This window comes from Poecilia formosa, unplaced genomic scaffold, assembly GCF_000485575.1.
Source record: "Poecilia formosa unplaced genomic scaffold, Poecilia_formosa-5.1.2 Scaffold121, whole genome shotgun sequence".
NCBI classification, from domain to species: domain Eukaryota; kingdom Metazoa; phylum Chordata; class Actinopteri; order Cyprinodontiformes; family Poeciliidae; genus Poecilia; species Poecilia formosa.
In genome coordinates this window covers 812728-825751 of record NW_006800060.1, presented here as the reverse complement: position 1 = coordinate 825751, position 13024 = coordinate 812728, and the positions used below count along the sequence as shown (strand labels likewise).

General features: G+C 40.0%; 1 protein-coding gene across 1 annotated transcript in view; it reads left to right on the top strand.

Moving 5' to 3' along the window:
• LOC103144107 (band 4.1-like protein 1) overlaps positions 1-13024 on the top strand; it is a 75477-nt gene that overhangs the window by 18152 nt on the left and 44301 nt on the right. Inside the window, exons 4-11 of the mRNA XM_016675752.1 lie at positions 5038-5080; positions 6175-6250; positions 8194-8412; positions 8755-8842; positions 8931-9083; positions 11360-11457; positions 11962-12137; positions 12509-12747. Of these exons, the coding sequence (XP_016531238.1) occupies positions 5038-5080; positions 6175-6250; positions 8194-8412; positions 8755-8842; positions 8931-9083; positions 11360-11457; positions 11962-12137; positions 12509-12747 (1092 nt within the window). The remainder of the gene's footprint in view (positions 1-5037; positions 5081-6174; positions 6251-8193; positions 8413-8754; positions 8843-8930; positions 9084-11359; positions 11458-11961; positions 12138-12508; positions 12748-13024) is intronic.

Sequence of the window (13024 nt, the reverse complement as noted above, 5' to 3'; positions counted from 1 at the left end):
AGAGGACCCAAATTTGGGTCCTCTAGTGACAGACAGGTTAACGGCGCTCTGGTGGAATCCGGCTATCAGTTCCTGGTTTGATGTTGGTTTTGATCAGCCTGCCTTTGGGCAGACCTGAGATCACGCTGCAGGAATACAGTGAAACATTCCAGCTTTTGAAGTTTGGAAAGATGACAAGACCAGGTCGCTTTCAACACTTCCAGCACATTCTAAAGGTTTTCCTAATCAGCCTGCGCAGGCGGTGTCAGCTGACCGGCTGGACCTTGACTGTCCGATCGCAATCTTAGACGTAATTTAGGTGTTTAAAAGATCAGCGGAATATTTCTACCTCCTCCTTATGCAGGTATTGCTGTAGATTTGGTGGAAACGACAGCGTCATCAAAGAGACTTATCGGAGCGCAGCTGCTGCTTCCCGCCTGCGGCCCCCTCCTGATCAGGAGACCAAACAAGCCGGCGAATTAAAATGTCATTTCAGATGGTCTTTCTCCATCTCCGTTGGAGGAATGAGAATTTAATCTCCGCTCTTCAGGAGAATATTTGTTCCCAATGACTGCTTCATGTCGCAAACTTAGAATAAAAGCGCTTAATGATCTGTAATTAAAGGTTCCTAAGCTTTTCCAAAGAGAAAAACAAATTGGTCAAGAGCACCTTGCTAAGTGATTGTCTTCACCCTCAGCCAGTTAGTTCAAGGAGGAGATAAGTGCCAGCAGCTCTTTATTAGTGACTGCGACTGTAAATGAGTGTGGAAGTGAACTTCATTGTGGCCTCAGGTCTGGATGTTAGAGGATCAACATGCTTCTTTCTCTCAGACTGATGACATATTAACGTCTGTCAGCGTTAATATGCAGCTGCTCTGCAGCGCTTGGCGTTCCACAGATTACTGTCGGCTTCCTGCGCCATGGGCGGCTTGGAACTTTGTCGCACGCAGCAAAATGTGAGTGTGAGGATCAAAATAACAAGTAAATTAAAGCGCATTGCAGTGCCATTTCAGTTTCATTTATACTGCCAGTTCACAGCAAAAGTAATCTCATCTCGGAGAAAACAAGTAAACTTGGAGGGACAGCTCAGAATTCTTGAAAGGGAGGTTCTGTCAAAAAGTTCAAAGCATTTATTTTACCTGCAGTACATAACTCTCTTGTTGTGCTCACAAAAATCAGAAGCAAGATTTTTTTGAGTTCCTTGTTGGAAACACAAACGCTAAGTTCACTCAGCGCTCAACGGGGACCTGAATCAGATTTTTTTTTTTTGCCAATATGTGGCATATATCTTAATTTTTCACATCAGTCTCAAAGGCCCAATTATGATCTTTTCACCAGAAAAAAAAATCTGAAGTGTGCCACTTATATGGGTACTAAATCACACACATATCTGATTGTTTTCAAAGTGACTGAAGTCTGTGTGGTCATGTCCCAGTTTATTCGACTTTTATGTCGTTGATGTGAGACATGCGTCATCATTCTGCACCAGTAGATCAGGATGTACATAATGGCTGAACATTCTGATGATGAAATTATAAAAGAAGTCTTTAGTTGGGGGTGGTCTGGTGGCTCAGGGGTGTATGGAAGCTTTAGTCCTTGACGCGGATGTCACAGGTTCAAGTCCCAGCCTGATGTCCGGGACTTGAACCTGCCTGATGGAAAAAAAAGAGAGATTTTACTGTCTCTTAGACAGGAAAATGTCTAAGAGAGGTTAGACATTTTCCTATCTAACCTCTCTTAAACAAAGGCTGCCAAAAAAGTAAAAGAAGTCTTTAGCTACATTTCCATTCCAAATATGTGTCAAATTTTGTGAATATTCTGTAATGTCGAAAAAACACAATTTCATAACTGTGGTATTTCCATTTAAGAAGAAATGCAAGAAAAATCACACCTGGATAAGTTTGTTCATGCAATGAGGCATTCAAAAACACACCGCGGGTTCGTCCTCCAACTACTTCCTGTTGTCTTGCTCATGGTTTGCACCACTGGCAACATCTAGTTGTTGATAATGTGACACCTGCGATGGAAAAATAATGTTTCCTTTGCAGTTTTGAAAAATAAACCAATTTTGATAGAGCAGAGACACCCACCTCCTCCATAGGGTGTAACTTTTTATCAAAAGTTACACATATTTGATCAGTGGAAACATCTTTTGCCAGTGAAGCACATCACATCACAATCCCATCATTCTTGGCTTCCTATTGAGGTTGCAGTCATTTGTCCACAAAAAGCTGTTTCTATTAGTTGTGTTTTCTTTTAATTAGCTTTCTTTATGTTGTTATGAACAACCTGCTCCCATTGGTGTATTAACTTAACATAAACAGCTCCATCAGTCATTACCTCCACAAACAGGGAGTTGTTGTGTGACATCATGTCAACGTTCTTCTTCTGTGCATGTGGGTCACTTTGATGTTGTAAATCCTTCACACAGAAATCTGATTACACAATCTGATTGGTTAGGATTATCAACTTTTGATGTTTTATACTCTTCAAGTTCTCTTTGTCAACGTGTTCCTTTAGTGTTGGAACAAACAAAATGGAGATTAATATCAGATTCTCAGTCTCCAATTTGCAATTAAAATACTATTAATTCAGAGCTCTGGATTTCAACTTCCCGGTCAAATCCAACGCTGTGTCAATCTGGATTATTCTGACCTGGAGTTTGAAGTTAGCAGCAAGTCCAAAGAAGACATGTATGCACTTTAAAACAGGTTCTGTCATTGCAGTTTACTTCAAATCAATTTTAGGAACCTCTAAATTGTTGTCATATTTCTATTAAGTGCTAATATTGGGTGGTACCTTATTCTGTTTTGTGGGTTTGGACCAGGATGTCCTTACATCATGCAGTTTACTAAAAAACCCAAAATGTGGGGTCTAATCATTTATCATTAAAATGTTTGACTGATTTTATTTTTCACTTTTGGGATAACTAGATAGAAGTAAATGATTGACTTTCACCAAAAGTGTCTTATATAATTCTGTCATATTTCATAGCTTCAGATTGGGAATTTGGGAATTCAAAAAGTTCAATAAAGTTGAATGAATTTGTGAAGTTATAACAAAGCCTATTACACTGACATGTGTAGCTTAAGTAAGTAAACAGAGCTGATTCTTTTTATTTATTTGCAAGTTTTCTTTGTTAATAAATTAAAGAACATCTCATTTAATTAGGTTAAATAAATAATCTTCTATGGTGAAACAAGCCCCTCAGACTTGATGTAATGTTGGTGAGATGCTTCACCGCAGTTAGTTTTCAGAGACTGCTTTTCTGTTTCGCTCATCAGCCTTGTACTGTCATGTAATCACAACTTTAAATACAAATTACACACATAAAGAGAGAGACGACACTCTGCCTCTGAGCTCATACTGAACTATGCAGTCCCCGCAACAACACACACAAATACACACAGACAGGAAATAATGTGACCACAGTATTACAAACACAACAAAAACAATGTACATCAAGCACACCTTGAAGATTACAGCTTTCTAATACAGTGTTGAGAAATCTGCAATGAGAATTTTATTTTATTATTTTCCATTACTGGATGAGAATAGAAAAAAAATTGACATGGAAAATTTTTTTTCCCAACTTTACTTTTCTTTTCGACATTTCTCAGTATATAAAACAAAAACCTTGGGCCTGTCGAAATTAACTCGATAAGCTTAATAAGCTCAAGCTAATTAGCTGGTCTAGCTCTGCACCTCTCAAAATTAGAACATGTAGCTGATGTAAGTTCAGCTATCTTACCGCAATGGTGATATAGCTCTGTAATCAGCCAAATTTGAGAACCCAGTTTATCTGTAGGCTCTGAGAAAAGTGAGGTCTTAACTCTGGCTGATTCAGGTTTTAACACCTTCTTCTTCAAACATTAAGAACTCAAAGGCGCTAGAGGTTTTTTTTCTTTCTTGCTAGTAGATTTACTTCAGACGCACAAGAGTCAAACACATAAGAAAAATATTTTCGGCTCACATTGCAGCCTTGTCAAAACTTACATGCCAGTAAATGACCTGGCCCTGCTAAGCTCTACAGCTTTAAAATGGGAATCACTTCATCCTAATGCCTAGTGAATGAAACCGTTAAATGTGTGAATTTAACCAATAGAAACTGAATATAAGCATAACGTCCACAACAGCGCCTTGGAAAAACCTTTTCATGGTCACTATGTTACAACTTTATGAAAAGTTTGTGGTTTTTAAAATTCAAAGTTGTGCATAACAGTGGAATCAATGGCAAGTGACATATTGTTACTTAACTGTTTCAGAAATAAAAAGGTGAATATGTAAATTTAAATGTGGCAAACAACTACTACTACTACTTGTACTCATCAGCCCTAGTATGAGACATGGTGATGGCAGCATCATACTGTGGGGATTATTTGATACAGTGTGGGTAGGGAAACCGGTCAGTTGTGAGAGGCAGCAAAAGATTTGAGACTGCAGTCAAATGTGAATACATGCCACACTTTTCAGATTTTTGCTTAAGAGATATTCTGTCTCACAATTATGTTCAAGTCTATGTATTTTATTTCAGTCTGTTGGTGTTAACATGACAAAATGTGAAGCGTTTACTTCTATTGTTAGACGGCGCCCATTATTTTAATGTAAGTCAAATATTGTGAATAAGTTCCTTCAGATCAGCCAGTGTGAGTCAGTGTGATGAAATATTGAGAGTATCAGTGTTTTGGTAACAAGTCCAGCATGCTGAGAATACTTGTTGGGTAATTCCTTCATTCTTGTTCACTGCCACTGAGCAGTGTGGCTTCCAGCTGCCATCACAAACCGCTGCTGCCAAAACGAAACCAGTTCCCCGGCTAAAGACACGGTTAGCTGAACAACGGAACATGATGGGATCAGATAGGAAAGTCTGATCGCTGCGTGTCTGAATGGCTCAGCGGGGCGCAGGGCTCCGTTACCTTCACCATATGGAGAGGCTTTCATTAGCAGCAGTGTTAGCAATTAGAAGAAGACGTGACACCGTGTGTGCGCGTGTGCATGCGCGTGTGTGTGAGCCGTGTTTCCAATCTGCCCTGTGTGAACATTGCATTCTGTCTTACAGAACTGGTTGGACCCCTCCAAAGAGATCAAGAAGCAGATGCGCAGTGAGTGTCTTTTCGGAGAACATTAGTTTACTAAAATATATTTTTTTTTTTATCAAGTTAATGCAACTTCAGTAAAATGGACTGGAAATAACTGCACTGTGAAGAAACACCTTTTCTGCTTGTTTGTTTTTATTGTATTTTGTTCTAGTTACAGATTTCCTCTATTTTTGCTCCTTTGTTGCATTTGAATCTCAAACCAAAGTTATTCTCACACCTGGCAGATTAAGTTAGAACTACATAATGTTTGAATGAACAAAGCATTTAAGAAAATGAACGTAATACCAGCTGTTAAATACTGTGGTCATGTCATGGCCCAGGATGCTTTTGGCATTAGGTTAAACAGATGCCATGAATACCTCCATATGGTTGAAATGAAACATTTTTTGAAAGAAAAATGGTTTAAAAATACTGATAGTGAGGAATCACAAATGTGCCAGCACCTTCTATGGCAGGGGTCCCCAAACTTTTCCCTGCGAGGGCCACATAACTGTTCCCTTTTCTGGTCGGGGGCCGGTCTTAGTTTTTCGAGAAAGAAACCTTAGAAAAGTTTTGTTGACTGCGGGGGGGTAGGGGGGGGGGGTGGATTACTGCCGACGACATATTCGCGTTTGTAGATAGATTTTTACCCAGAATGCAAATGGAAAAAAACCGTGAGCGAAACGGTGACTGGTACTGACTAGTATATATTCCATTGAGGGAAACAAACTTTTATATCTGCTCAAGAGCCCCCTGGTGGTTGAAGAAAAATCCACATATATATGAAAAAAAACCACTGAATGCTCTCTGGTATCGTTCAGGGGCAGGACCAAATGAGGAGGCGGGCCAGATCCGGCTGTAGTAGACCCCTGCTCTATGGCAACAAGAATTACTTTTTTCAAATAGTTGCTGGGTTGGTTTGGATAGTTATTTTCCCTTAATAAGCCGTCATTCGTTTTGTATTTACCCTAGTTTTTATTTTTGGACATTAAGATTAGTTTGATGATAGTACATATGTAAGTGTGACAGAAAATCAAGAACAAGAAACCCATAATGGGGAAATACATTTTCCAGTTTGTCTGAAGTCGTAGTTCTCACTGCAGCGTCTCCTCCAACAGACTCTCCATGGCAGTTTGCCTTTGCAGTGAAGTTCTACCCCCCAGATCCTTCCCAGCTCACAGAGGACATTACCAGGTACCAAACACACACATCCGCATGCTTCCATCCCACTGCGGACTCAGTATTTACTTCCATTGATTTTAGTTATTGCATTTATGCCTTTGACCATTAGTAGTCTATTCTCTGCTCTACCTTTAGCTAAAACTTAATTCACATAATATCTCTTGAACTGACTAGCAAAGCACATTCCAATTGAAAAAGAAAAGCTATCCACAACAACCTACTTTAGTTGGTGGTAGTGGTTATAATAGTCCTCTCTATGCAGGATGTACATGCACACGCACACCCACACACACACATGCGTGTCCTTATAATTTATTTATTTTTCTCAAATTTTTATTGCACAGACAATTTTTGTTTTTGGGCTCAAAATGAACTAAATAAATGTGAAGAGGAGATGCATTTTTTTTTTCTTGTTTAGTCTTTTTGTGACACTGATGTGACCTGAAGTTTTTTGTCTTATTGTTATAATTTTACTTCTATAGAAACTGAGGAATTTGTGTTGACTTCCATTCATTTTTCATTTATTAATTGAACCTCTACCCTAAACTTAACTGGTACTGGTTTCTGTGTTCTGTGGAGTCTCTGTGTTGTCCTGTCTACCCCTTGATTGGTTACACTTGTTCCTTGTTTCCCCTGATTGTCTCCCTGAGTATTTAAACCCACCTGTGTCCCTTGTTTCCTTGTCGGGTTCTCATCTATGCTACTGTCTTGTCTAGTCTACCATCGTTGTGATTTTAACCAGTTGCTACCAGTTTTGAGCTTCTTCCCTTCTGCTCATCTGTGCTGCCTGAATTATTGTGCTTATTATTATTAAATCATAATTTTTTCACCATAACCTGGGTCCACTGTGTTTATCTCACCACTACAACTCATGACACATTGACCAACATACTGGTGAATATGATGTGATGTTTTTGTGATATAAACTACATTGAACTGCCTCGTTGCTGAAATGTGCAATAATGCAGATTGATTTAAACTCAACTCACACCTTAACCTGAAAACAACACTTCTCTCATTGGACTCTGGGCATTTGTCCCCATAAGGCACATGGGTCCTCGCAACATTGTGTTGGGCCTCACAATATGTCAATATGACACACACACACACACACACACACCATTTCACCCTTCCCCCACATTACCAGTTGTAACACTTTCGCTTGTGCAGTCAGTGTTTATCAAAGAAGGAATTGCTCACACACATCATCTATAAAGATGCTAGTTTGTGTGTGTGTGTGTGTGTGTGTGTGTGTGTGTGTGTGTGTGTGTGTGTGTCTTAACATAAAGGTACTGTAACAATTCTCTTGGCATATTTTCTCTGATTTCAAAGCTTTCAGAGCCCCCCCTTCCTTTTCCATGGATTATCCCTGGAATGCCTGTAACTGGCTGGGATTAAGCAGGCTGACTACCTGTTGCAGCCTGCCTGCTTCAGGCNTCTGACCCCTGACCCAAAAACAGAGTTTCCCCTTGTGGGGACAAGGCTCCAGTCCCCACGAGGAGCGATTGGTCCCCACAACGTAGTATATGTCAGGAAAATCGTCCCCACAAGGTATTATAAACAAACGCACAGATACACACCATTTCACCCTTCCCCCCACATTACCAGTTGTAACACTTTCGCTTGTGCAGTCAGTGTTTATCAAAGAAGAAATTGCTCACACACATCATCTATAAAGATGCTAGTTTGCATGTGTGTGTGTGTGGGTGTGTGTGTGTGTGTGTGTGTCTTTACATAAAGGTACTGTAACAATTCTCTTGGCATATTTTCTCTGATTTCAAAGCTTTCAGAGCCCCCCCCTTCCTTTTCCATGGATTATCCCTGGAATGCCTGTAACTGGCTGGGATTAAGCAGGCTGACTACCTGTTGCAGCCTGCCTGCTTCAGGCTGTTCTGACAGCAAACCGAGGCCCCTCTTGCTCCTCTCTCCCTCACGTTTCTCATCTTGTCTCGCAGATACTACCTGTGTCTGCAGCTAAGGGATGACATCCTGTCAGGCCGGCTGCCATGCTCATTCGTCACCCATGCCCTCCTGGGCTCCTACGCCATCCAGGCTGAGCTGGGTGACTACGACCTGGACGACCACGGCTCCGACTACGTTGGTGACTTCCGCTTTGCCCCCAACCAGACCCGGGAGCTGGAGGAGAGGGTGATGGACCTCCACCGAACCTACAAGTAATGACAGGACAGACTGCCGCATTGATGAGATTTTTTATCCGGGGCGATATGCTGATGGGGTTTTCTCTTGTTCTGAAACATTTAATCATCCACATGGCCTCTGATTGATGCTGTGACATTACCATATTGTCCTCCTCAAGACAGTATGGTGATGCTTGCAGTTTGTATGAAAGCACTTTCTTAGTCAGTAGACTGTCTCACTCTCTAATTTGGAAACTTAGAAGTGAATACATCAAGCATATTCAGTCAGATTACTCCACCTACAGTCGGCATGATTCAGAGTTTCATTGCTTTATGAAATATGTTGACGCTGTTACATATTTCTGTGCTTTCATTAAGGGGGATGACGCCCGCAGAGGCTGAAATGAACTTCTTGGAAAATGCGAAGAAGCTGTCCATGTATGGGGTGGACCTCCATCACGCTAAAGTTTGCAACTCTCTGAATTTTTTTGAATTTAAGAAATAAACAATGGCTATTTGGGTCTTGAATAATTTCTTGTGTCGTTTGTCCGCAGGATTCGGAAGGGATCGAAATAATGCTGGGGGTATGTGCCAACGGTCTGCTGATTTACCGAGACAGACTGAGGATCAACCGCTTCGCCTGGCCGAAGATTCTCAAGATTTCTTATAAAAGGAGCAACTTCTACATTAAAATAAGACCAGGGGAGGTAAAGGCTGCTTAGCACCTGATCACATGCCAGGCCATTATCAGAAAAACACAATTTTGAAATTGCGGTGTTTTCATTAAATAAGAAATTAAACTAAAATCACAAGTGAATTTTTTTTTCAAACGTTAAGTCATTAAAAATCATGGCAGTGACAGATGTAAACAGTTACATGAGTTGCACTTAAATTCAGTCATGGTGCTAGCGCTCATCATCTTTCAGCCAGAGGAGATGCTGGTGTTTTATTCAGGTGTTGGCGCAACAAGCCCCGCCGACTTGGGAGGGAATAGATATGCAGCGTTTTGGGGAAATTATAGTCACAGATTTTATAGAATGACTGAAGACTGTTCTCTTCTTTTACTTTTCTCAGTAGTAACGTCCTGCTGTTGATCATGCCTCTCGTATGATGTCACATGATCATACGATCCATTGCAGTGTTTGGAAAAAAGCAATGGAAAGTGCAATTTTTAATAAAAAGAAACATATATATTTTAATTGCTGTTTCCATTGAGCAATTTTTATTTTTTGGAATTCCAAGTTGTGCAATTTTATGGTTAATGAAAAGGCATCTATTAAAAACATAAATGCATCTTTATAAAGTTATAGTCATGATATACTGTATACTCTTCAAATAATGGACATGAATATTGTTGTAATTTTGTGTTATTAATGATGCATTTTAACAGCTTCTAGAGACAGAATGATGGTAAAACACACACGTTTCAAATCAACGCTCAGTTGATTGAAACTTGTGTGGAAAACTTATTTTCCACAAACTACTGGAAAATAATCCCTGACGCACAAACTTTGAACTATCAGATCATTCAGATCCATTGTACTCTATCAGCAGAATGTGTGTCAGACTCAAGGATGCAAAAGTGAAAAACTCAGATAAAATCCTACAAGGACAATTTAACTTTATTTCAGGTAATTCAGAATGTGGCTGCTGCTAGAATGTTGTGTATAAATACCCATTCAATAAGTGAATATTATTTATTTCAGGAACTTGTTCACCAAGTGAAACAGATTTTATAGATGAATTACTCTCATAGAGGTGTTTTCCAGCCTGTATTTTTCATAATTATGATTATAGCTAACAAAAACACGACATTTAAAATTAGAATATTACATCAGACAAATAAAACAATTATTTTATAATACAGAGATGATGACTTAATTAAAAGTATGTTTAATAACCATTTGAAGGTTATTTTCAAATGGTACGTTTTATCTGGAAAATTAGTCTCATCAGAATGCATATTTTAATTTATTGAATATGACTGTACTGGTAAATATTGTGCTGATGACATCTGTTGCAATAGACGCCTGTTTTCTTTTTTTCTTGCCTTTCATTTGTGTCTAGCATGAGCTTTTCTTGCTGCGAGACTCCTACTGGCTAAATATTGCATAAACATAAAAAATACAACTTCCAGCTACAGCACTGGAAAAAATTTAGACACCACTTAAAATGATCAGTTTATCTGATTTTAATAGGTATGTTTGAGTACAATAAACATTGCTCTTTTATTCTATGAACTACTGACAGCATGTTTCCGAAATTCCATACAAAAACTGAGAAATGGTCAAAATAACGAAAAAGATGCAACACTTTCAAACCTCAAATAATGCAAATGAAACAAGTTAATTTTCTTTTAGAAACAATACTAATGTTTTAACTCAGGAAGAGTTCATAAATCAACATTTGGTGGAATAACCAGGAGGTTCACTGCAGTAGGCTCTTCATTTTTTCCTTAGCTGAACTATTGCTCTCCAAAGAGTCCTTTGTGATGTGAATATTGTGCACAATGACATTACTATAATGATATATTTGTAAACTATTGTGCATCCCTAAATCGGATTTGCCGTGATCCGTTGCAGATCTGACTTTTTAGAGAAATTGTGCAGAGTATTTTTTTGTTTCAATTCAAAAGCTGCCATATTAGAGTAAGTCTGCAGACTTCCCAGAGACATGTACCATTAACATGTCCTGTATTTTTGGAAGCCGTATCAGATATGAATGTCAAGCCAAGCAGCTGGGCTGCACAGTGAGCCTGTGAGGAAGCCAAATAAAGAAGCCGTTCAGCAGAGCTGCTGCAGCTGCAGCCGCAGCTACAAACTGTAAATATAGACTATGGAATACATTTTTATCCAGGATATTCTGAACTTTTTTTCACCCTTTCTTTGCAGATGCTAATACAATTTCTGAATTTTCCCTCATGTTGATCCAACCCTGACCTCTCCTTTATATTTCTGTGTTTGTGTGTTTCTGGCCCATCCAGTATGAGCAGTTTGAAAGCACCATTGGGTTTAAGCTTCCGAATCACAGAGCCGCCAAGAGACTGTGGAAGGTCTGCATTGAGCACCACACCTTCTTCCGGTGAGAAAAACATTTCAGATTCAGTTCTCATTAGCATTTCTGCACCAACAGTCCCTGGCAAAAGTATTCACTCTAGTTCAAACCCAAAAAAATCATCTGGTTTTTGGTAGAAAGAGAAAAACAATAAATCACGTAAATGACGGTTATTGAGTGTGCTTTAATTTCTCTTACAATTACTTGATTTATTGCTTATTGCGTCAGGTGCAACCATGACAGGGTCAATTCCTATTTATTTTGGGACGACGTTCCCAGAATTCCTTTGAATTTGTTAGCAGAACTCATTACTGAAGTAAAATATTGTTGCTGTCAGTAGTGAAGTTTTCTGAATTTTACTGTTTAAATACAGTTAGCCTTGATATCCTCTTTCTTGTCTTTCTTTCTATCTATCTCTCTCTCTTTCTTTCTTTCTTTCTTTCTTTCTTTACAAATGTTCTGTTCTAAAGCTCTCTCTCTCTCTTCATTTTTGTGTCGTGTAGAAACGTGTGGTGTTTTTTGTTTCCACAGCCTGGTTTCTCCAGAACCTCCTCCTAAGGGCTTCTTGGTGATGGGCTCCAAGTTTCGGTACAGTGGAAGGACGCAGGCTCAGACCAGACAGGCCAGCGCCCTCATTGACCGCCCGGCGCCTCACTTTGAGCGCTCCGCCAGCAGAAGGTACCTGCTGTCCAGGAGCTTGGATGGTGGTGAGTAACTTTGCCTAATGAAGCACCAAAAGAGAGATACAGCGCAGGGTTATTCAAAGCTTTTGCCACAAACTACGACGTGGTTCATCTGATTTTTATGTTAAATGAGCACAAAGTTGTACAAAACTGAAGGGGGGAGAAAGTAATACAGGCAAAAAATTTTTTTTTAACAGTGATATGTTTTTTATTCAGCTACTTTTACTTTGATACAGTTACGTCAAAAAGACATAATAAATAGTTCTTATCGTCACTTTTACTGTTATCACAACAATACTACAAAATATGGAGATAAAATACGAAGTAGCTCAGATAGCTAATAGCTGCAGCTCGCTGTCTTCTACTGTTTGAAACCTTGGCCTTTCTGATCCAAGCAGAGTTCTCGCGGCCTGTGTCGTCCATGTGCGAGAACCACGACGGTCTGTCCCGCCGCAGCGCCAGCGAGCAGCGCCGCCTCCGCAGCCCTTCGGTGGACGAGCAGGAGCAGGAGGCGGAGCTGGAGCCCAGCCTGGAGCAGGACGAGGATGACAGGGACCCAAATCAGAGCCAGGACATGGAGCAGGACAAGGACCAGGACGGCAACACCACGCCGAGCAGAAAGAGGGAAATCAGGGTGAGGAAGCTTCAGCCAGTTTCAAGTCAACTCTGGCTTCTTGAAGTGCAGAGCTGGACAGGAACTGCTGAGGTGATGACGTAAATACAAGCAGAATTAGAAGCTTCTCACTACAACTCAGGTGAGAAGCAGCTTTGCTAGGCTAATGCTAGCCTTTTCTAACTCTTCTCCTTTCACTCCTGTTCACCCAGCTTTCATGCCTTGACTGCACTCCTTATTAATCTGGCTAACTTCACAGCACATAAAGCTGCAGTCTTTTTTTTTTTTTAACATGTTT